Source organism: Bacillus rossius, chromosome 8, assembly GCF_032445375.1.
Source record: "Bacillus rossius redtenbacheri isolate Brsri chromosome 8, Brsri_v3, whole genome shotgun sequence".
NCBI lineage: Eukaryota > Metazoa > Arthropoda > Insecta > Phasmatodea > Bacillidae > Bacillus > Bacillus rossius.
The window spans coordinates 13,248,594-13,274,127 of NC_086336.1; the positions used below are offsets into that span (position 1 = coordinate 13,248,594).

The 25,534-nt window shown below is 36.2% G+C and overlaps 1 protein-coding gene across 3 annotated transcripts in view; it reads left to right on the plus strand.

The window, feature by feature from the left end:
• The window catches only part of LOC134535524 (uncharacterized), a 295,751-nt gene extending 274,433 nt beyond the window's left edge, over positions 1–21,318 (plus strand). For all 3 annotated transcript variants that reach the window (XM_063374667.1, XM_063374666.1, XM_063374668.1), the window contains 3 exons: positions 6,426–6,670; positions 6,746–6,861; positions 14,674–21,318. In XM_063374667.1, coding sequence (XP_063230737.1) covers positions 6,426–6,670; positions 6,746–6,861; positions 14,674–19,475 — 5,163 coding nt within the window. In that variant the 3' untranslated portion in view covers positions 19,476–21,318. The remainder of the gene's footprint in view (positions 1–6,425; positions 6,671–6,745; positions 6,862–14,673) is intronic.
• The last annotated feature ends 4,216 nt before the right edge of the window (positions 21,319–25,534 follow it).

The window sequence follows — 25,534 nt, forward strand, 5'->3', positions numbered from 1 at the left end:
GGAAATTTTTTAGATATAGGTAATTATTCAATGTTATAAGTTTGCAGTAGGAGACCAATGATCGGCTCAAATAATCGGCTACGTTTTGCCGATCATAATGATCGGCAAAATTAACAAAATCGGCCGATTATTACGATCGGGGATCGGCATCGGCCCAGCTCTAATTTAGTTCATAAATTTTGGTTCACAATTCATGCTATATAAATTACATTAATTGAATATAACATAAAAGATAACATTTCTGTGCTTTAATCTAAGTTTTGTCAGAATTGATGATTGAGTTTTATGTTTTTAATTGCATTTTGGTGCTAAATGGTGTATTTACGTGCATTTCAGTGTTGTATGTTATGTTGTATTTACAGTACAACCCGGTTATAACATTCCCGTTTTTAACATTTTCCCGCCTATAACACCATAATTTCATGGTCCCGTCATTTCTCCATTTATCACAATGCTTTAATTTCCCGCCTGTAACAATATTAACATTTCTACATTCCCGCCTTTAACGTTCAAATTTGCTTTGATAACTGCCACAATTTTCAGTATCTCTTCCTTCAAAGTCATAATTTAGAGCAAAAACATAGCTAGAAAATACAACACGCATATACAAACATCAGATGTTTACATTTGTGTAGTTCACCATAGACGTGGTACACACGCACTAAACAACTTGCACCGGATCAACTATCAATATGGCGTCCTGTTCGCACATGTTAGCCTATGACTTGTTCCGTTATACTTATGATGCACATTTTGTGCACTGATACATGGTCGGAAACTGTGCTACTGTATTCTATGGTGCTGGTTTTTGTTTCAAAGGTTTAACACCTTGAGATGGTTAAATGTTCTATGGATATATTCACGGCTTTTGTTTGTGGTTTATCCTTTACCGTAATTTTTTTTTTCACTTACTTATTGTAGTCACGGTCGTATTTAATTAAAATACGCAGTATTGAAATTTTATTCAGGTTATTGTACGGCTAAGATGGCCGATAAATATAAACGAAAATCATATTCTGTAGCTGAAAAAATTCAGTTTATTAACTAGTGGACAGGAACCCCAACAAAACGCGTGTTGTGATTGCAAAAGAGTTGAATATTTCTGTTTGTGTCTGAACTGTATCGTACAACACTTTTTTTTTAGCATATTATTAGGTATTATCTATAAATAAAATTAACCAATTTTCCACTCTATTGCTGTACTTAATGTATTACTCCTGTATTGTGTTGTTTTACCTATACTCTTTAAATTAATCAATCGACACGTAATTTATACAAAGTGAAGATGTAATTTTATGATTTCCTGCTTATAACATTTTCCTGCTTATAACATTTTTTTAAGTTGGTCCCTTGGAGAATGTTATAACAGGGTTGTACTGTATATGCTTTGCGGTATTATTTCAGTTTTATCGCAATTTACCATATAATCTTAACCCTAGTCATTAGTGTGAGTTCGGTGAAATATTGTTCTGTTGACCTTGCTCTGTTATCCCTAAGAAAATTTGTGTGCCAGCACTTCCCGAAGTAGCACATAGCACTTTCCAGGGATAATAGAGTAGAGTACATTGAACCATTATAAATTTAAAAAATAAATTTAAAAAAAAAACTTCTATTTATGACTTCTTTAAGTATCCTATTCTAATCACTTGACTTGCTTGATTTTTAGTTTTATGCTATTTTCATCTATTTAAAAAGAAATATTTTGTAAATGTGATCACAGTATAAAAATTGAAAGTATTGCCCAGCTGTGTGGTGGCAGTTCATGGTATTGCAGACCTGCCAACCCTCTCGCTTTAGGCGGGAGACTCCCGATTTTATACCCTTTCTCCCGCCCTCCCGATTTGTTATTCAAATCTCCTGATTTTTGGTTCTGTTTATCTTGAAGTTTCTAATGCAATAAATTTATAGAATTTATATGTTTGTACCATTATTCCGTACAATCGTATAGTAACTACGGTTCGTACCATAACGTGTAGTTATTTTAATAACCTAAATGCCCACAATTGTCAGCTAAAACGCTTGGTTAAGCGTACATCTAAGAAAGAAACGTAGTTATTTACGATAATTATGGGAGCTGTTTTGGTACACGTTCGTCATTGGTGTTTATTAGCCAACCAGAAAAAGGTTTCATTTGTTTTCCAAGATGGCGTTTGTTGTCAACATTGTAAACTGTATTTTCGGTGGTGTTGGTTTGAAATAAAGACGGAGTGGATTACATAATAATGAGTTTATGATACCACTGTTTACATTCGTGCACAAATTCGCTTCAGTTTGTCAGCCGGCTATGTGTGAATTGTTTGTTCGTCCCCGAACAAATTCGCCTTTGTTCGCGTCTGTGCTCGCAGACGAAGTGTAGAGGTAGCATTATGGTACAGTCTTCGAATTTATTCAACGGTGTATTCATAAAAATATTATTTTGTGGAAGCAGTTGCATGATGAGTATTTTGTACGCGTTGTTTAGTTGTAGGCCTACTCCGCAATAGAGATTTAATAGAAATGGCGCTAAGTAAGCCTACAGTGAAGTATCTTGCTGTGTACAAAAAGACATTTAGTGACGAATTTCCGTGTATTTTGCAATCGAGGAAAGGTGAACATGCTGCATTTTGTTCTTTGTGTCGTGATTTTTTCGTCTCGCATGCCGGAAAGGGCGACATTGTGAAGCATATAAATACGAAGAAACATGCCATCAATGCTATGGCATCAAATCAGAAATCAGACGTTTTTCGTGACACAAGTCGGAAAGAAGATAGTGTGACAAAAGCAGAGTGTTTGTTAACAAAGTATTTTTTAGAACACAATTTGCCCATTGCTTGTGCTAATCATGCTGGTTTACTCTTAAAAAAAAATGCAAAATTAACAAAATAAACAACATGCCCCCCCGCCAGTAAAAGACCTCCCGCTTTTTGACTGGCCAAAGTTGGCAGGTATGGTATTGTCTAAAGGCAGTCATACCTACACAGAGGTGACAGAGAGCCAGATTACTTAGAAAACCCCTGAGGCATCATGCCTCTCCTGCACAGAGTAAACTGGCTGTTTCTGAATATCTTATCTTGTATCAGTATAATATAACAGTTAATATAATAATATAATCTAGTTAATAGAATCATTTTCAGCCAAATCTTATGGCCGGATCCTCAGTTTTTCACAGAAAAAAATTTGCAGGGGAATAATTCATGTAGTTTCCTAGATCCTCAACAGATAACTCAAACTGTACATTTACACAATGAAAAATTTATGTTGCATTCTTGCAAATAGAAGAAAGGATTGTGGAGTTGGGAAAATAAATGCAACTTTCTGATTTACAACAATCATATTTTGCTATCTTCATGTACATGGGATTTTATAAAGTCATTTATTGTAAACATGTTTATATGTGCTAAATGCCATATAGAGTTTAGCATTCAAAGATTCAAACTTAAAATTTTTACCTTTTACAATACAGTGAAACCTCATTAATACAAACCTGAAGGGGAGTAAAATATTTCAGTTCGTAATAACGAGGTTCATATTAATGAGGTTCTTGAGCTAATAGGTAGAATAAGAACTCGATAAGAAATATTGAATTCCTACATGTCAGAGCACTAAAAATGTGGTATATTATTATTGTAATAGAAGACAGATATTGACATGCACACTAACAAAATGAACTTAGAAGCAATTTTAATAGTTTTAATAAAATACACTATAACAGACTGATAATTAGTATACATATACATATGTATGTATTCTTATTTAATATGTTTCCAAAGTTTTGACAAAAATGATTAATATTTACCGTACAGTTAATTGCTGTTGAGTGTATAGCAATTCTTATGCAAAGTATGCAAGATATATTTACATAGGTTTAAAAAAATTATTAATTTTTTTCTGGACACACTTATCTCTGTAAATATCATTTACAGCAGAACATATCTTCTCAAATCCTGCAATCAAGTCAATTGGCACATCACTTGCAGCAAGTACATTTTCCAGTGTACGCAAAGCACTGATTGTGTCACTTTTGCTTGGAAGTTTATGCACTACCTCACCATTGTCGTCATCACCATCATTATCCTGACTTGTACCACCCTCACAAAGTGACTGTACAGCATCAGCCCTTGGTGTTTCCTGTAATCCTCGTGAACCAACAAGATCTTCTGCAGTTAATCTTGCACTGGTGTACATACTGTCATCAATATGAACAAACTCATTGAAGTCATTATCAACTTGCACATGTTCTTTTAACTCTTGCCAATCCTCTAAAGGTTGATCACAGTCAGGTTCTTCAACAGTTTGCTGGCCAAAACCACTTTTTGCAAAGCAATGCACAATTGTCTTTTGGCTGATGCTGTCCCACGACATGGCTATACTGCGGATAGCATCCAAAACTGACCATCTAGGAAGCTCAGTCTTTCCTTTTTCACACTGCCTGATAAGGTATTTCACCAAGCGCTGTCTGTAGTTTCGTTTGAAGCACTGTATTATACCTTGGTCGAGTGGTTGTGTCACACTTGTTGTATTTGGTTGCAAGAAGAGTAAGGTAATGTTTTCCAACTTCATACCATGAGCAGTATGTGTAGCATAGTTGTCCAACAATAACAAAATTTTGTGATTTAGATTCGCCATTTTCCTGTCCAATTTTAACGACCACAACTGCAAAATATTTGTGGTGACCCAAGCCTTACTGTTTGCCTCGTAATCTACTGGCAGGTTTTTTGCTGCAACATCTTTGAAACATATTGGCTTGGCAGACTTGCCAATAACCAAGGGTCGAAGTTTAGTACTGCCATCTTGATTACAACATAGTAAAACTGTAAGACGAACTTTACTGTGTTTACCGCCATGGCAGTTTTCACCTTTTACGGTTAGAGTTTTATTGGGCAACAGATTGTAAAAAAGCCCTGTTTCATCCATATTAAACACATCATGTGGTGCAAATTTACTTACGATGGTCTGTACTGACTGAAGCCAGTCACTCGTTGCTGTTTGGTCGACAGCTGCAGATTCGCCACAAATGGTTTTTGTGGCCAAATTATGCCTATCTTTGAAGCGTTGAAGCCATCCGTTGCTGCAATGGAAATCATCAATTCTGAGTCGCAGTGCCAGCTGATCAGCCTTTTCTTGGATAATAGGCCCGGAAATTGGAACTCTGGCGGCGCGCATCTGATGAAACCACTCCAGCAGTTTGGCCTCTAATTCGGAATGTTTACCGACGCGCATCCTTTTCTTAGTTTGATTACTACCTTTCCTGACCGCTTCTTCTATTTTATCTGCTTGCTTTAGAATTGTACTTAAGGTTGATTTTGATATACCAAACTCTTCAGAAAGTTCTGTTTTCGTTTTTTCACCCTGACGAACTGAATTTATTATCTTAATTTTCGTCTTCAATGCAATTTCCTTGCGTTTACGTTTTGCCTCCATTTTAATGTGTGTACGTACAAATTCTAAAGTTTAATAAAATTCTCACGAGATAATTCACTTAAACTTTCATTACAACGTACACAAATATTAAACGGGTTAGGCGTAATATATATTTTGATTTTATTGGTCCGGCACAGATTCAGGTATACAAAGGAAGTACAAAATCGAACGTAAATACAATCCCACGTGAAGTTCGATATATCGAATATTGTACAAACGCGAGTGATTGCTGAAAATATTGAACACACGAACGAGTGATTTTGAAAACATAAGAGTTAAAAACACACTTCGGACACTCAGGCGGGGCCGTATCTTTGTGGTAATCTTTGGTTCGTATTAAACGGTAAACATGACTGTTTGTTTATACGGAAGGGAATTGTTATTGTTCACTATACATAATAACGAGAATTTTGTATTAACCAAACAAATCTTCATTGTGTTTAATGGGCATATTTCACGGGGAAATAGTAATAGGTAATATTAACGAGTCGTTCGTAATAAGCGGGATAATATTAACGAGGTTTCACTGTATTCCATATATTTCATGTACTTCACTTCTCTTTACTCTGGCCTGACATCTAGCAGCGACAGCTGAATTTGTACAGTAAAATAATTTTTAATGTGCTGCTTACATTGTTTATTTAAAATTAAAATTATAATTTAACTTAATTTCTCAGTTTTGCTACAGTTTTTATTCAAAAACTTAAGCTAATATTCCGAGTAGAATATCTCTTATCTAGGTTCTTGCAGGTAAAAATAATTTAGTTTTAAAATATCATTAACTACAATATTTTAGCAAATTTCCGTCAATTAAAGTTTTTATCGTATTTACTAAAAAAAATAATTGGGAGCCTTATTTACAGCAATTCAGACATGTTTTCTTTTTCTCTGCTGAGTAATTTATGGTAAAAATAATTTGTCTTAATGTCTGCAAAAGGATGTGTGGAGATCTTGAACACAGCTTCCAAAGATGTACAGTTAAAGGAGAAGCCTGTCATGCAGTGAGGTAACGACAATGCCCCCAGGCACGGGAGCCGCCCAGACGCCGGCTGGTGACCCCGACCCCTGACGGCACGCCCAAGAAGCCTCCGTCGCGCCGCCCCGCCTCCCACCACCTGTGCGGTCTGGACCACGGCCACCCCCCGGCACAGCCGGCGGGGCGCCTGTTCGCCGCCCGGCCGGTCCGCGACGAGGTGAAGACCTTCGCCACCGAGGGCACCCCCAACACCCTGTCCCCCGGGCCGTCGCTCGCCGACCTCACCGCGAACAAGTGAGCGCTCGTTCCTTCACGACCACCGCGCTGGCGCTCGTGCTCCGTGCGTCGCTGACGGACGTTCCGTTTCAGGTCGCCGCAGAACGATGCTGCTTCCAGATTCCCGGCGCAAGATGTTTCGCTGGAGGTTTCGCACGCGGCTTCCCTCAGTTCGCTGAGCATCGACGAGGAGGATCAGCTGGAAGCCCGTAAGCACACGGTCGCATCTGGGTTTATTTTCATTTGAGAAGGGCTTAGGGGGTGATGGTCACTTTCTCAAGGTCAACCCCTTGCATCATATTTGCATGGAATTGAGACATAAATGCAGTACAGTGTACATCTTGATTGCGACTCGTATCTTGGTCGTGAGCCTTTTATTCTTTTGACTGACGTCCTCACTCCTGTGCCATTTTCGCACGTTTATGTGGTGTCATTTTTTTGTCTGAACAGAAGAAATGACCAAACACTGTGGGATGTAAATGATAGCACGAAGAGGACAGTATGCTGTCCTAGCGTGGAATGAAACACAAGATTTACAGGCGTATGTGCTCTCGTTATCTCTGAAAGTTAATTTTAAGTGTTATATACGTTCTGTGTGTTTCATTAGTAAAACAGTAACTGTTATGTAGTAGTCACTGCAAGTCACTTAGTGTTGTTGAAATTTGTTGGCTTCAAGCACTTGAATGTTTCAAGCTTTTCTGCTTTTTATAAATATTTATATGCTTTCTTGCTCAGATTTGTTTAAAACTTTGAGTTTGGTCAGGCACCTCCATATAATTACTTAAACATGTTTTTTTTCTTTCTTGATTAGTGTGATTGATTTAGCTACTTAAAAATGCAGTATTTAATTCTAGCTTAAACAATTTGTCTCTGTTTGCTTTTAAATAACATGCTACAAAGTGTGTTTCTGTCAGTACCATAAAAGAACATTTTGCATGCTTTCAGTTCATAAACATGTGCGTATTTGAACTAATGGATTCTTAAACCAGTCGTGATTTGATGTTTGTAGAGAGATTCACTAACACACGACACTTAAAATATGAAATGTAGACAGGTATTAATGTTGTACATTAAGATGCGTTGAATTCTCTGATAATTAGGGACCCAATTAACAGGTAATTAAATGAGTAGATTTAGTTTTAAAAATTTCTGGCTAAAATATTGTTGTTTACCAAATTTTAAAACTAAGTAACCTTTAAGAACCTAAAATAAGTTTTATTCTGCTTGAAATATTAGCTTAAGATGCTGAATAAAAACTGTAGCAAAACACTTTAGTATATACCCAGCAATTAATTAAATTTATAATTTTTTTTAAATAATGTAAGCAGCACATATAATATTTTATTGTGCAAATTCAGCTGTTGCTGCTAGATGTCAGGCAAGAAGTGTAGTACATGAAATATATGGAATATTATAAAAGGTCAAAATTTTAAGTTTGATTGCTAAACTCTACATGACATTTAGCACACATAAATATGTTTTCTATTGATGAATTTATAAAACTACATGTACATGAAGAAGCAACATAAGATTGTTGTTTTATGTCAGAAAGTGTCACATATTTTCCCAACTCCATACTCCTTTCTTCTATTTGCAAGAGTGCAACGTAAAATTTTCGGTGTGTAACTGTACAGCTTGTGTTATCTGTTGAGGATCTGGGAAACTCCATGCGTTATTCCACTGCCATTTTTTTTCTGTGAAAAAACTTAGGATTGTAAAAAGAAGTCTCATGATGCTTAATAAAATGGTGTTAACTTGTGTTTTAAAGGTGATTAGGCTCTGCCATCTTGCATTTTCCTATATTTTTGCTATAATTCTATTTTTTGTAGTATTTATTCCAATTTTGGATATGTCATATCTCCTAGACATTTTATACCTTTTTGCAACTACATATACATAGTTTTTAAGGCTCAGACTGTAAGCGCAGTGAGAAAACATCTTATTATTTGCGGTGGGCGACTACAGATATCATGATAATCAAACCAGTTCACAAGTTTTGATTTCAATAAGTAGCCAAAACTAAGTAATAAGCTATTTCGACCGTAAAAATTTAATACTGATGCTTTTTTGCAAGCAGTATCAAAATATTTGAAATTGCAAGATGGGGAGGCTTAATCCCCATTAAGTTAGTAGGTAAAATAATTAATGCTTAGTCGCACATTAATTAGAACACCTGCATGTACCCCATTCTGTTTTTCTTCTGAACAGTTATGGTTCTGCTTCTTTTTAATTGGAGGTCAGTTAAATCATTGATTATATATATATATATATATATATATATATATATATATATATATATATATATATGTCACCATGCCATAAAAAAATATTTCTGCTTTAGAATGCCAGTAGGATCGCCTGACACGAGATGGCATTGTAATCAGAATTCTCTTTATTTTTGATATTGAAACACCTGTTGCAGCACTAGTTTTTTCAGGGACAGAGTATGTCTAAATTTACCTGTAATATGTGGCAGCATTGTAAACTACGCCTCCCTTGCAGCCGTTCCGTAAAGTATTAGTTTGATTAGGCCGGCAGAGTCCTAGTTGGGCCAGACCCTCTTTGGAAGCCCACTGGTGAAACTCAAGCTTAGAATGTACAAAACCATCCTGTTTTTCGCCAACTCCAGCCGACCAAGCCAACAAGACTGTCAAGCTTGTCAGCAATGCAGCGGATCACAAATCGCCAGTCATCATATTATCACTTGCTACATTCTAGTTATACAAATGACTTACAGTAGAACCCGTTTATAGTGAACCCGCCTATAATGAATTCCCGTTTATTGTGAATTTCCGTCTCGGTCCCGGCAAAATGATGTGAGGTTATGTATTAATTTATTGGATATACCGTACAACTTTTGTCAATGTTGATACGTTTTCCCGTGTACCACGAACAAATTTTGCCGACATAATGCACATTTATCTCAAATATTTTCATATAATTACAATTTTTTTCACATAACGTCTATTCTGGATCACATTGAAGTTTTTCTCCGCAATACGCTACTCGATTGTCCACTGTTCATATTATAAACAAGTCGTATTCGAGTGGCCTCGGTAGGCTACGTGTAGCCAAAGATGGTGATCAGTTTGGTGAAAATAAAAAATAGTTTTCCCTTCATAGTTAAAGAATGGGCGAACGCGTGTACATTTAATATGTTATCAAAATTAAACATAAAACACTGCCACACAAATACGTATGTACATTATAGCAGCAAATTCAATATTTTTACGTCTCATTTTTATTGTTCACGTTTCAGACATTTTGATCGAGTAAGTTTCGTAAGACTACCACTAGATAGAACTCTGTGGACTAAATTTTTCCATAGAAAGTGAAAAAATTTTGTTCCAGCTTTAGCAACTGCAATACTAAATGATACGTAGTGATCTTTGATGCGCCAAACTCGTTACTTTTCGTTTATTTACTTTTGACGGTAAAAAGAATTTCGTGTTATTAAGCTGCAAATGTGCTTCAATAAGAAATATGTACATAAAAAGTAAATGAAAAACGCGGTAAAAAACATAAGGCATTATCTGTGCGAGATAAACTGGACATTATTGAAAAGATAAGACTCCAACCCCACTGTCCCGCACGTGTTAATAGCAAAGGAACTGGGAATTGCAACATCCACATTAAGTACAATATTAAACAAGCTGAACAATCTTCTTTCTCAAGCTGTGAATACGTCACAGAGTATTAAACGCCTGAAAAATGGAAAATACGCCGATGTCGAAGAACCATTAATAGAAAGTTTGTACATGTGTAGTGCATTAAAAATATCTGCATTTGCTCATAAAACTGTTGCTTTGAGTATTTTCATTCGTTCTTTTCTTGGCTTAGGCCAATGTGTAGTTAAGATTTTGCTTTTGAGTATGTATTGTCAATATAAAAGTTTTCCCAGATATAAAGTTTCCCCTCTATAGTGAACATATAAACTACTCCCTTCAGATTCGTTATAACAGGGTTCTACTGTATCTGTTTTGAGTTTGTGGATTGTGTTTCTTTTGATTATTTAGGTTATTTTTTATTTAATGATGCTTTTAATTACAACTTTTTAAAAAACATATCATGTCACTATATTATTTTATCATCATTTTCTTTATCTGTTCTTTTTTTCAACTTTGCACATGTGTCAGATCTACAAAGTAGCAAAAAATATTGCAGCTTCAGAGCTTGTCATCAATTCTAATTCTTTCTAAAATGGATTTGGCAAGGTTTTAATTAAATATTTTTTTAAAACAGTGAAAATCAATAAGTGCTTAAAAAAAGCTGTTAAACTCCTCTGCTAAGACAAGTTATAAATAAATAAAACTAATAAATAAGTATTGTGCATTCATCACAAATGTCTAGGATTTTCGTAAATTTAATGTGATGCTATATTTTGAAGGGAAAAAAATTCTATAAAACATGATAAAATATTCAAGTCAATCCCAAATCAAACCATTTTATAAAAGCAGATTCTTTGGCTGTCTTCACAAAATGGAAATATGATTCCTACCAAATATACTTTCATGCTGTATAACCTAGTGAAAAACTATGATTTTTATTCAGCATAGTCATGATTTTCATCTCAGTTTGTTATTCATAATAATTTTTTCATGTGAATAAAACCACAGAAAAGTTATACCATACACATATCTTTTTTTTTTATTACTTAGCTATAAAGTCCAATACCCAACAAAAATGTATATTTAAGGAAGCTTTAAAGAAAAATTCCCAATCAGGCAGACCTTTTTTTTCACTAGGCCCTAAGCAGAATATCATTATTGTGAGAAAAATTACTTTTAAATGTTGTTTGATATCAGTGTGTGTTTTTTATGTCAACTTTTATTATTTAGAATTAGAGATAATGAGATCTTTAGCCACAAAATCTGTAGATGTTAAACATAAACTTAAACTTTTATCAATATAATCAGAATATTTAAATTTGAAGCAATAACTTATTGCAATAAGCCATTTTAAATAAATATATTGTTGTCTTTATATCTATTTATATTTTTCTATATCTATTTTATTATAAAAATGTGAAGAGGTCTTTAACCCTCAAAGTTTTCATTGCCCAGTTTATAGTTTAGATACGTTAAATAAAAGTTAGGTTGAGAAATCAGCACAGCCAAAGTAGCAGGACACAGGCAACATAAGTAATTGATGGTGTAAGCATAAAATAAATCGCGAAATGGATGGAATGCTTCAAAACTCAAGCCATTTAACACTACTTCAAATGTCCCAAGGAGAAAGTGGGCATCTTGTTTGGTGGTCTGTTTTCTCCAGGAACATTCATGAAACCAGCTAAAGTTATTTGCAAGACAAGGTGATGATGAGGGAATTATGAATGGATGGTTATTTTAACTGCTCACCACACAATGGCCCCACCAGATAGACGAAGCAATTACAATGCCATCTCGTATCAGGCAGCTCTAAAAGCATTCTAAAAGTGCAAAAACATATTCTTGTGGCTTGGCGATTTCTATAAGTATTATTTGTATTCAATGGTTGAATATATTTTAGGCATCTAATTAATATGGGTTTTTATGTCCAATTTGTTGCAATTTTTATTATTGGTGGGTTTATGTGTTAGTTTATTTAAATATATTTGAATGATTACCCTAATCCCTAACAAGATCAATATAATAGTTGACTGGGAGTTCATTAATTATTATGTTCTGATAGCTTTGACTGTAATTATACGTTTTGCCTTGGCCTAAAAAAAATTAATGTAGATAATAGTGCATGACCCCCAACAATTTGTTCTCCCTCAGAGTAATTTTCTTTAATTTTTTTAACTGATTTAAAAATATATTTACTTTTTAATAGAATGAATATATTTTTTGTGTGAATTTTTAAATGTGAGCTAAGATTCATGTTGATATAATAGCTAACACTGTTCACACAGTACAAAAGCAATGTGATTTAAAAAATTAAAAATCTGTACTCTGTATAGAAGTTATTACTTATGGTGGACGTAATTAAAAAGCAGCAAGCACTGTTTCAAACATCCACCATCACACAGCCTTTAGAATGAGCCTAAGTTCATGAACAAACTGACAATCAAATCAATTATAAATCTATGAAAAGAAAAAAAATTAACAAAAATGGCTTGTTCATTCTTTCTAAAAGTTAAATGTGCCCTAAAAAAATTGAAGTCTAGTATGTATTAAATTTTTATGTATTTGCTCATTAAAAATCCAAAAATAGACATTTAATTTTTTGACCTGACAACGTCTAATAAATCGATGAACACCGGCTGCACGCACGAAAAAGGATGACTCATTGTCCCGTTACACACATTATCTCGTTACGCTTTGTCCCATTACGCTCATTGTACGCTTGCGCTGCATGTATCTCTCTTCCACTCGATTGGATCAACCATCAATTTGACTTTTTCGAGGCACATTAAACTTGAAACACTCCCATTCGTTTCCTTCTTTTCCTATCATCGCCCTATCCTTAACAGAATAACACAGATTGGAAGAATTTAAATAGCAAACATGTATAAACATTATAGTTAAAATAATCTGTTCGTTAAAGTAATAAACATATTTGAATTAATGAGTGCAAATAAAAGTAAATTTATCAATTAAATTGTAGATTTCATTTTACTCCTTTGTATCCATACAAAATAGTGCTAATCCAATAAAAATGATTCAATTTTATTCATAAAAGTATGCAATAATTTCATTAATGTTTTGTTATGACGTCACGTTAAACTATCATCCGTGAACCGACTTTACAGACAACCAATTTTTTTTTTAATAATTTTTTTATTTAAAAAATAAAAATAAATTATCTTTATTACGCTTAGGCATATAATAACCATCAATGCAATGCAACTTGTAACTCAAAAACTTTATTTTTATCCTTATTCATTATTTTTTCTAAAGACATGAAATTTGTGTTAGTTTTAAAACAAGAAATTAGTGTAGTCAACTTTTTCTTCTTCTTTTTATATTCAAATTCAAATTTTTCATGCCTATCTATGTGTGATTCTTTGTGAACAATACAGATATCCTTTCAGAACTGTAGCCTTCATGACTTGATTGGGTTCCCTCAAGTACTCATTGGCTTGCTCATTGATAACAACATTGGGCCTCTGTGACATCTTAATGCCCCAAATGTTGGTTATTACTCTCTTTAACCACCCAGCCTCATGCAACCCACAGTGCAGTCCCTATCAGACTCCATGCAGTGCTTTTACAAGACATTGCCACTTTATGTTAATTCACTTTCCATCACTGTATTAACTGTCTTTATGTTGTTCTTTGTGTGTTAATGATGGTGGTGGGGTGGTTGTGGTGGTGGGGCATGGCGATGTAATGTTGGTGGTGTGATGGTGATGGCATGATTGAAATGGTGGTAGCATGAATGTGTGATGGTAGTGGCATAATGCTGTGATGGTGATGGAATTATGGTGTGATGGTGATATAAGGGTGTGATAGTGGTAGTATGATGGTGGCATGGTGTGATGGTAATGTTGGTGTAATGGGGTGATGTTGGCTTGATAGTGATGGTGGCATGATGGTGAAGGTGAATAATGGTTCCTTTTACTAAAATTAATGACTTAGTCTTTTTTTAATCATCGAAGATGTGAAATGTCCTCAAAAGCATAAGTAAATTTTGTTTTTACAGTTGCTTTGGGTAGGGTTGTTTCGCCATTAGAAAGGAAAGGAAAAATCTTTAAAACAATACTGATCTAAATGTTTTCTAGCCTGAGCAGTATGTTTAGAAAATATGCATGAAGTTTTATTGCACAAACCAATTTCATGATTACCAATTATTATAAGAAACAGTTTTATAAATTACTGATTAAAAGTGGTTGAATGGTTCTGATTATTTCTGATTGGTTAGTATGCACAGTTCTGCACCATTAAAATGTTTATATTTTGCAATGCGGTATTCATTGTGTTTGACATTGTTCATCTTAAATTTGTAATACATTTATATTTTTGAGTATCCTTCAAAGTATTAAATAAATGAAGATAATATTTTTCTAGGTTGACATGAGTTGGGTATGTGTGTTGCAGCCAATGTGTCTGGTGTTCGTTCCCCGGAGTCTTCCAGTGACATTGCTACAACTGCTGTTTGCCCTGTAGATGTGGCCTCCGAACCACCTGTACAGTCCATGATCGTATCTTCAGATGGCAGCTGGTGTGACCATATTGAATCTGCAGCTTCTCGCCAATATAACAAAACCAGCTCTGCATCTGAGGATGTTGTCACAATCCTTTCTAGAAATGGCTCTCTTAGTTCATTGAGCGTGGATTCTTTCGGTTCGACAGAACCAACACCATCAGAACAAGCCCTTCTTGAGCAGTGTATCAATTCAGGCATGCCGAAGGGTTGTATCGGAAATAAAGCTAGTCGTATGCCAGTTCCGATAGGTAAGAAAAGGGTGGGTTGCAAAAGTCCTTTCTCACCTTTAAATAGGTCAGTTGAAGGGGACAAACTAGAAGTGGTGATACCAATTATACCCATTCAGAAACTAGAGCTTAAACCATCATCTTTAATAACCTGTCATAATGATATGTTGTCAACGGCACAGTTTGAAGAAGACTTTTCTCGGCTGTCGCTCGAAGAGAACATGCCGGGAAATGTTCCAAAAAACGTGCAGGACCCGTCTGCTGCAATGTCCATCAACAGTACAGCCATCATCACCACCACCACCATCACCACCACAACCACACATGCCAACCTGATGGACACTGTAGCAGGCGCAGAAGAAGACACAGAAGAGAAAGATCTCCAAAACTCTCTAGAGAGCATAGAAGTAAACAGAACGACGAGGGAAAGGATATGCACAGTTGGAGGAGTCACCGTTAACTCGGAGGTAACACACAAAAGTACCAAAGCTGATGCAGCTGTTGTAAGCAGCCAAAATGACTCTCTTGCTAGTCCAGTCAATGATAAGTTGGAAGAAAACAGCCAGGAAGAATGTCGTTCAGATGTTTCAGTCGATCTCAAACATCAGGATTTGAAAGAAGAGGGAGATGCAATGATTCTGTCACTTGACAGGATGACTCAGAGCTTGCTTCACCAAGTGCAAGATAGGAAAGAGATGAAACAGAGCACTGTTGGCAGTGACACTTGGAACGAAGATACATCGCCAAATGACATTTCCTTCCCTAGCATGAGCATAAGTGCTCCTCTTATAACATCTTTCAAGAGCGATAACTGTGATGCAGCCAGCACTGGTTTGCCAGAGCTAGTAGAAGAAGAAGACACAGTTTCCATGACGGACTCTCACATGCTGGAGCTGGAAGCGAGCAAGCTGGCAGTAGCCGTGAGAAATGAAGCAAACAGCATGCCGTCTGATGAAATGGACCACAGCATGACGAGCATTGATCTGGATGCTATTAAACCACCGTCCATGATGGGAAGCTTAGTGTCGCTGACAACCAGTTTTTCGGGTCACTTGGACATCATGGAATGTGCGGAGGCTCGAGATAAGGCTAGCTCATCGTCTCTCCCTGTCCAGCCGGCTAAGAGTAGTAACAGAGTGGATTGCAGGCATCATCGCAAGAAATCTCTACCTGTGGGCATGATGATGAGGAGAGCTTTGGGTAACAACTTGAGTAGTAGTCTAGAAAATCTCCTGGACAATTCTAGTGTGTCCAGTAGTTGCAATTCTCACTTGGACAATATCAAGCCACCATCTGCCATGGAGGAACTAGCAGACATGGAAAACAGCATGGTGAGTGTTGCCAGCATCACTTCAGAGGTTGCGGATTCATCTTCCAACAAGGAGCATTCCAACTCGGAGCAGTCTCCTGCCAGTAGCGATGCAATCTTTGACCTGCTTCGACCAGCAGCAACCATCATGGCAGAAGTTTACGCCGCACACTGTGCCAACATGGCGGGAAGTGTCCATACCACTAGCACTAGCGACTGCTTGGATAACATCAATCCTCCGTCTGCGTTTGATGAGATCACTGATATTGTGGCTCACGAACCCGGCACGGAGACAATATGCAGCGACACGGAGATGCTCATGGATGATGTTGCACAGCCTCAGGACGAAGTGGATGGCACAGAACTGCTCTTGGACGGGAGCAGAAAATCAACACCAGTGCAATCTGCAGCAAATTCGGCAGATTCGACTCCGAAAAAGTTATTGGAAAAACCAAAACAGCTAACGCCCAAACAGAAGCGGCTGTTAGTGAAGGATCGTTACAAAACATATACGATTGATGGCGATGAAGAAATTAAAGAACGGAATTCACAGCAAATTCAGATGGATAAAAAAGAGAGTAAAGATCTAAACAAGACTATCACTGTATCAACTGATGGAGATGGTGAACATGGTCATTTACTTGGTAGACAAGAAGAGCAGACTTATGAATTAATGTCAAAAAGCCCAGTTTCTACTAAAGTAACACCTAAGCAAAGAAGGCAAGAAGACCGAGAAAGATTCCAAACTCGTGTCCTGAACAAATTGCCTAACGGTGAAACTGAACAAGGGGTGGTTTTAGATGACATTGAAGATGAATGTCTTACGTATACCTTTGAAGAAAATGCAGACAGTTCTTTTATAATGGCTTCTTGCACATCTGAGTTGCAGTCCGAAGAGGTTGTAAAAACAGTGAAGCAGAAGAGAGCCCAGGCCAGAGACAGATTTCAAACTCGTACCTTGAGTGAAGAAATGCAAGCAGTGTGTTTGGAAACTGAACAGCCACCATTTACCAGTTTTGGAACTAACACCTATGGTGATGAAAAATCTACCTTAGAAAATAATTATTTTGGAATCATGAGTGAGGAAATTGAAACATTACTAGAGCGTGATGCAAACATTGTAATCAGCTCAATCAACGAGACAAGAAGGCGGAACAGCGAGTCATCTGAAGTTCAAAGTGATGACAATGTTTTGCTGGACTGTGAAACACTCAGCTTGATTTCTTTGGAGTCTGAGTCTGATCATAATGCTACTGGATATTCCAGAGTCAAAAGGTTTATTGGTCACTCAGACAGTGTAGATGAAGAACCAGAAGTATTAACAGCTGAAAAAAATGAGCAAAAAGAAATTGCTAATAATGAGCATTTAGAAACTGAGAGTAGTGGGAGTGAAGATGAAGATGATTTTGAAAATGAGTATAATATTAACGGGCCTAGAAAACCAAGAATAATAAAACCAGGAAGTAGTGAAGGCGTGAAGAGGGATGAAAGTCTTGAGACTATTGATGATGATGTAACCACTCAAAACAGTCCAAAGCCAGTTCGTGGTCGCAGGAAGGCTTTGTATTCAAACCTGTCATCAAAGCGTTCAGTGCCAGCCAGTTCCGATAAGAGCAGGAGCAGTATTCCTATTGTGTCAGGAAATGCAGTAAACTCCAGTGGTGGGGTGAGGCCAACTCGTGCATCAACTCTTCGACAAACTGGAAGGGGTTCTGCAGTTGTGTCTCACAGATCTGTTTCCCGGACTCCACCATCATCCTCTGGCAGTGGAAGCCCACGCAATACTAGTCCCAAAACATACAAATCTCAGAAAGCTCAGCAGCGTGAGCAGAAACCAAAAATGTCTGCAGCAGCCAAACCACCAGTTGCAAGGGGCTCTAGCACGTCCAAAAATGCATCAATGAAACGTAATTCAGTGAAATTAGACGAGGCTGCTGCTGTGGGCACAGGGGAAGTTAATCCAATATTTCGCCCTCCAGAAAGACAAGGGACATTTACAAAAGACGAGCCAAGCACACCAAATACACTGAAGATGTTTATCCCATCGCCTTCGTCTTCTCCAACTAAGACCCGTATACCGGTGCCATCTTCAGACAAGCCTGTCGCACAGAAACAGAAGAAGCAAACTGCCCCAAAGTCTGCCCCTGCTGCGACAAACAGGCCTCAGTTGCGGCGAGAAATGACTCGACAGTCTCCGAGGGTTTCAGCGCAGGCCAGAATGAATAAAGCCCTAAGCCAAGACTGCAGCAGCATTGGAAGAGGCAACAAGTCTACCACTGCACCAGGAAGAAATCCCAACAGGAAAAGTTGTGTATCCAACATTAGGCCATCTTTGAGCAATCAAAGCCTGAACAGTAACGAAGGCAAAAGTGGCAGAAAGTCCATGTTAGGTGGATCGCAGCAGTCTAGCAGCAATTGTAGTTTAAACTCCACTTCATCTGTTCCTGCAGGAAAGAACTCCAGCACCAAAAAGGAAGTGACCAGTAAAATAGCTAGCTTATGGAAAAGGGTAGAAGAGTCCAAAGCAAAACAAAATGCTATGAAAGACAATCATGTATGGATCACTGCTGAATGTGGAACTCCAGTCCAAGGTACGTGCGAAAGTCCTCCCAAGCCTTCACCGCCTAAACTTGTACGAAGTTCTACGTTTGAAGGGATTGTTCCTGGCTCGGGTGCTGCTTGCAACGGCATTCCTAAGGCGTCGTCCAAGCAGGTGGCGAAGAGCAGAGGCGCTAGCGGCGACAAGAGAGTGGCCGAGGTCACTGGGATTGTACAGCCCAGCTCCAGGCTGCACCAGGAAGGATGCAAGCCCGTCGCTGATGTCGTCTACCGCCGGCCACGCGACTTGAAATCAAGTGATAATGATGTCCAAGAAACAGAAGAGGAAAAAGCAAAGCGGCTGTCTCGGTTAGGAACTTTCATCAGAATTGAACCCCCGGAGGGAGGTGGAGAAGATTGCAAGGTTATAACGAAAATTCCTGCTTCTGCAGTGGTACCACCTTTCAATTATAATCCTCCCGCTCACATACCCGGTTCACTGATACCTACCCACTTTTCATCCACTCTGACAAAGAGAGGCGGTGGTGACAGCCAAGACAGTAGTGAGATTAGTGACCAGGATTTTAGTACCGCTTCGTTGAAAGTCACTACCGTATGAGTTGGTTGATGCCATCAAGCATGGGAACACTTGGAACGTGTATGTCCATATTTTGCTACGAATTTCGTATGAGCTGTTAAGGGAGTGTTAAAAAACATTATGAACATGATGAAGTGCATTCTTAATTATATATATACATTTTGACAAAAAGTTTTTAGGTGATATCAATAAATGTGTCTTGCTTAATGCTTTGTATCATTATGTCATTGTCATATTTTCTTCTCTCATAGTATTATTCCTTGTGTTGAATTGTTCATGGTCTTCCATGTTTTTGTAAGTACTGTAATAAGAGTGTGTTAAAACAATCTTATAAATGTAGACTAAAAAGTTATTTTAGGTATTGATGTAACATTGTCTTTTTTTTAAAGGAGACATATCTTATAAAAGCATGAGTTAAGTATTTTCAATGTAGTTATGTATATCTTCTTATATGATTGTTTAATCAGTAAGTGTATTTTCCACTAATACTTAGACTTTCACTTTTTGCCCTTAGAAACCTAAGATTGTTTGATGCCATCGAGTAGAATGGCGGTTTACATTATTAGTTTTTGTGCTTTATTAAATAGGCCATATGTATGGATTGTAGCTTTTCTCCTAAGAGTCTCTAGGCAAATGTTTATTTATTTATTTTATTTTATTTTATAACAGAATGCAAAATCCATATGTCTGTTTTATAGTTTAATGTGTATGAATTTTGGTGATTGTAGTGAGACAAGTAGTTTTTTTGTCTTCGTTACGAAGTTGGCTGTGAATATTATGTTCTTATTTTTCCTTGAAAACTCTCTTATGTACGTACAGTTGTAAATCATAGTTGTGACTTGACTTCTTATAACAGTGTAAGGTCCACAAATAATGTTTTGCATTTTTAACATTCTCCTATTTAACATCCTATTTTTGCCAAATAAATGAAGTATTTCTTTTTTTCTATATCTGAACATATTAAGAATGCACTTTTTCAATGTAAGACTGAGTGATGCCCAAACTAAAAAGTGAGTGTTTTGAATGCAGTTAGTCACATCATTCCTATATCCAAAAAATAGTTGTGAAATGTGAAGTGGTATGTAGTTCATTCCACTTAATGTGAACACATTTTAACTGCTAGTAGTTTTCTTTTAGTCAAGAATATGTTACAATGTGAAATTAATTATCCTAATATATTTTCTTTTGGAAAAGATGTGGATCAGAAAATTTTTAGTTGAATTTTGTGTGGCAGAAATGACAAAAGTTATTATCTAAATGTTCATATTATCTGGAATGCACTGTATTAATGTAGATTTATCATTAAATTACCAGGTGCGAAGTGAGTTTTAGGTCATTGCTGAAAAGTGACTGCATTTTGTGTGACATTACTTTTGGCAGTAGATAGTTTCCTCAAGAGTATTATTGCAATAGCTTTTACTGATTGTAAATGTTAATGTATAAATAATCTTACATGTCAAGAAATCGTAAACTCCATTATATAGTTTTTTAATACCGTTTCTTTTAAGTGGGCAACACAAGTTTGATCTGTAGCAGAACTTTATTTTGCAGAACATTATTGCAGCAACGTTTGAATATACAACAAAATTTATAATTTTAGTGTTCACAAAATTACGTATTAGCATAAAAGATTGCGATAGGTTGTACATAAATGGTACTGTATAGTTAAGATTTATGTTATTCTGCCTGATGTTGATATATCAGAAGTGTACATGGTAACTGTGTGATATTTATACTGCTGTACTTTGTTTCCTGTGAAGTTTTGTGTGTGAATTTAACGCATCTTTGAGTACACTGTACTCCTTTTCGTATGTATATAAAGTAAAGTTGTTTGCACGAGAATGAATTTTAAAGTAAAATTGAACAGTATTATTTTATTTCTGTGTTTTTTCCTTCCGGGCATTTTGTTGAGACCTGTTTATGAATGGGTGTGTCCAGGTTGACAAACCTGAATTGTACAAATGAACCATGTACTGGTTGCTGTTCTAACATCCAAATGTATTTATTAGAGATGTACGAACCTGCAAATTTTTAAGTCGAGTCGAGTCGAGTCGAATTTTACAATAATTAGTTCGAGTCGATTCGAGTCGAGTTTGTAGATCATAAATTCAAGTCGAGTCGATTCGAGTCTGAATTTTTATTTGAATCTTTGACACTTAAGTCGAGCTTGAATATTTGCACTTTATTGCTAAGAGTCCTTAGATGGTTGTCTTGTTATATCATGGCCCACTTAATCAAATATATTTAAAATACAAGTACTTATTAATACAAATAATTCATTGAGGTTAAATTCTTAACTGATATAATACAATTCAATAATAGAGGTATAGAGCATAGAATAAAAGTATTTTCGAAATTTTTAAATTTTATTTAACAAATATCGCCCAACTGTGAAAATTAAAAAATTCGATATCTCCTAAAGTATTTGAAATTTCTTATATTCGCCGGCTTTAATGAAAAGAGGAATTTAAAGAGCATGTAATAAAAGTATTTTCAGATTTTTAACATTTTTGTTTCGCAAATACCGCTCTTACCTTATTTTGAACCGAACGAGTTAGCTGCGGCCTGTAGCATTCACGAGTCAATAAAAAACATTGAATATAATTTAGGCTTGTTGGCGCGAAGGTTAGGGTAAGATTCACACAATCATTAGAACATATTTGAAAACTTTCACTTATGGGAAGTGTAAGGCCGTGCTACAATTGGCGCAACATTACAATAAACGTTCCCATAACAAATATAATACATTTAAAGATTATTGCTACAACACTAACGCCGTTACGTTGCCGGCCAATCGCAAGCTGGCACTTCCAAAAAATACATGCTTTTGTATTTGTATTGAATAGTTACACTTTATAAAATACTTTATACTTCATAATTAATTTTAACTTGCCACTTTAACTTGGATAGCAAACAATTATACAAAACGCAATCTCGCCGAACGTAATAGTGTAAACAAACACGGAAAAAAAATTCATGTTCGCCAACCTATACTTCCTAAAATTAGTGGAGCAAAGTTTTTTTTAAATGCCATTTCGTGATTGGTGGCGTATCAGTCGCAAACATGCGCACAAATATAACGCTACCGTTAATTTATTATTGTAACGTTGCGCCGATTGTAGTACGGATTTACTAAAAAAAAAAAAAGTAATATTTCTGCCGATATTGTGATTATAAAATTTAATTCGTGTTTTGTTTATTAAAAATGTTTTAGTCTTCTTTGCTATGTGGTCACACCTGTTAAGTTGGCAATATGTAAAACTAAAATATAAATAATATGGCCGATTGTCGTCATTGTTTGTAAGTACGTGTTTCGGTCTTACGTACGTAATTTTTAGTGTCGGCCGAAGTCACGTAAGGAGATATTAAGAATTTATTGTAATTCAATTTTATTTTATTTTATCATAGAGTTTTACCCGAATTTCCTTTCGAGTTTCGCCCCGTCGAGTAAAATAAACTCGAATGCCGAGCCGAGCCGAGCTGATGCTACTCGCTCGACTCGACTCGAATTTTCGAGTCTCGGCCCATCACTAGTATTTATCCAGTTATTTCCTTACAATAATTCTTGTAAGGTCAAGATATGTGCTGAGAGAGTGGAGATGGAACACATAGATATTGCTTGGAGATTGTCTCCAGGTATGACGTCATCCATGTTTGGAATTGGACTCGATTAACTCCCTTGCAGCACCTATGCAAAGATTTGACCCACTCTTGAGTGCTGAGTACACCTAGTCTTAAGGTGTCCCATGCAACTCGCTTCGTGCCCACCTCCTATATAGTTAAGAACAAAGACTTGGCCTTGAAATTACATTTTTACTCTACTTCACGTAGTGACATGCTCACTCTGCTACAAAGGAAATATGTGGATACAAAAGGCTCTATGACACACATTCAGTTTAGGTGCAGGCTGAACCACCCACTTGGTTGTACAAGTATGGTCGCATTGGTGTCAACTCCTTGTGTGCACAGAAAAGTAATTTATCAAACAGTCTACATCTTGAGGTATGTCCTCGAAGGGACCCCAAAAAACTTTAAGTTAAACTTGCCAAAAGCAGTGTTGAAACAATGCAAAATAATCTGAAAAAGTTAATGTAATTTCTAAAACTGGTTCCCAAATGTTCATTTTTGCCTTGAGTTCATAAAATTTGTATTCTAAAGCGTATTAATAAAAAAAAGTTATTTATTTGGAAGCAATGGTTTTAAGTAACAGAAACTATCCCAAAAACTCTCTTTAAAGAGAGCTTTTATAAAGAGCCTTTATAATATTCAACCATCAAACTTACATAGTTACTGTTGAATCATGCAGCAAATGATAAGTTCTAAACAGAGCAACACACCAGCTCCTATCATGTGGCATAAACAGCGCAGAACATAACATAATGTGTATTTTTGTAGATATGAAATTAACTAGATTAAATGTAAATAGAAGGCTTAGGCAAAACATGTATAAAACACTGGAAAAGATGACTCCATTCAGTGAACAGTTAAATATTATACACCTAAACTATAAAATTACTAAAAAAATCCCCTAAGTGTAAACATATAAGAAGATAGGCTTGTTGAGTATTAATATTCGCTTTTTAGGATGTTTTCCGAAATGTAAAATTGTTCTCTATTTGAGAAACGACAGCATTGTTAAGTGTTACGTCACGTGCCAAAAACAGTAGCTTTAAACCGGGTATAAATATAAAAATACAAGGACTATTCATAAAGTTAACTCTGTTTGGACATTAAAAAATTAACTATTGATAATAAATTCTTAATGACGGTTTTAGTTTACTACAGACCTACTTTACCTTTAAATGTAATAGGCATTCAGTTCCAAGCACTTTCTGCAACCCTGCACCAGTTTCTTTAACCCCTCTGCATAGAAGTTTGCCACCTGGGAATCAAACCAGTTAAAAATAGTAATTATGTAATTTTTTGATGTAGGTAATTGTTGACCCATGTTTTATTACATCAATCAAAATGACGCCCTTTTCATACCAAAAAAGATAGCCATCATTGTTCTTCTTGAGTATGGAGATAGCTTAAACTTTTGGTGTGGAGATGTTCACTAAGCGCCTGTACGTATGCTACACACGTTGCGTATTTGAAGTCCACAATGCTTATGGCCAAGGCGTCCATTACATTCCCAGACAGGAAACTTCTCTTCAGAGGGGTTAAAGAAACTGGGTGGCTTTATGAAAAGTGCTTGGAATTTAATGGCAATTATGTGAAGATGTAAACTGTCAATAAAAACTTTTTCACATGAGTTAATTTTTTTAATGACCAATTGGAGCTTGCTTAAAATGTAGCCCTCACCTTTAGTAGTGTTACTGGTAGAAAAGTCCCTCTTTTTCACAAAATAACTAAATATTTACAAAGATAAAAGGTTTGATACTACACATAGCAAACATATTACTTCTGTTTGTTCCATCAATACTATCAATTGGAGCTGTTGAGATATGGAAATATTTTGGTATCAAAATAAGTATCTTGTGATACAGTACTACAACGTACCACGTGAGGCTTTCAGAAATGGTGTTAATCAACATGAAAAAAAAACTGTGTTTCACCCAAAAGATTGTGTTTTACACAATTAGAATTACAGGAAAAAAAACATTAAAAAACCACGGAATGTTGTTGCATTTTGCTAATTTTGTGCTTCACCATATTTTGGGATCCCTAGCTAATAATGTTTAAAAGATGAGTTACCAGAATTGACCATTCCGGTGGAATTTGCTGGAATGTGCAGGTAACGTCCTACCTCTGTCTGTGCTCACTGTGTGGAGATCAATGCAGAGTGGTGCTAAGCCAGCGTTACTCACACTAACCTATCACCATTGGCACAATTTTAAATGTGTACTGCTACAATTACAAATTAATACCCAAATACACTTGGTAAATTATGCTACATTACATAATTCAGTATAAACTCTCCCAGCGCCCTCTGCTATCCTAGGGTAAGTTTGGATCCATTTGATTGTAGTTTAATAATATGTAAAAAATATTTTTTGTTATTTTTTACAGCATTATTTTTAATCATTTGCACTTATAATATGGTCATATAAATATTTGCTTGCGCACCAAGCTTTAAG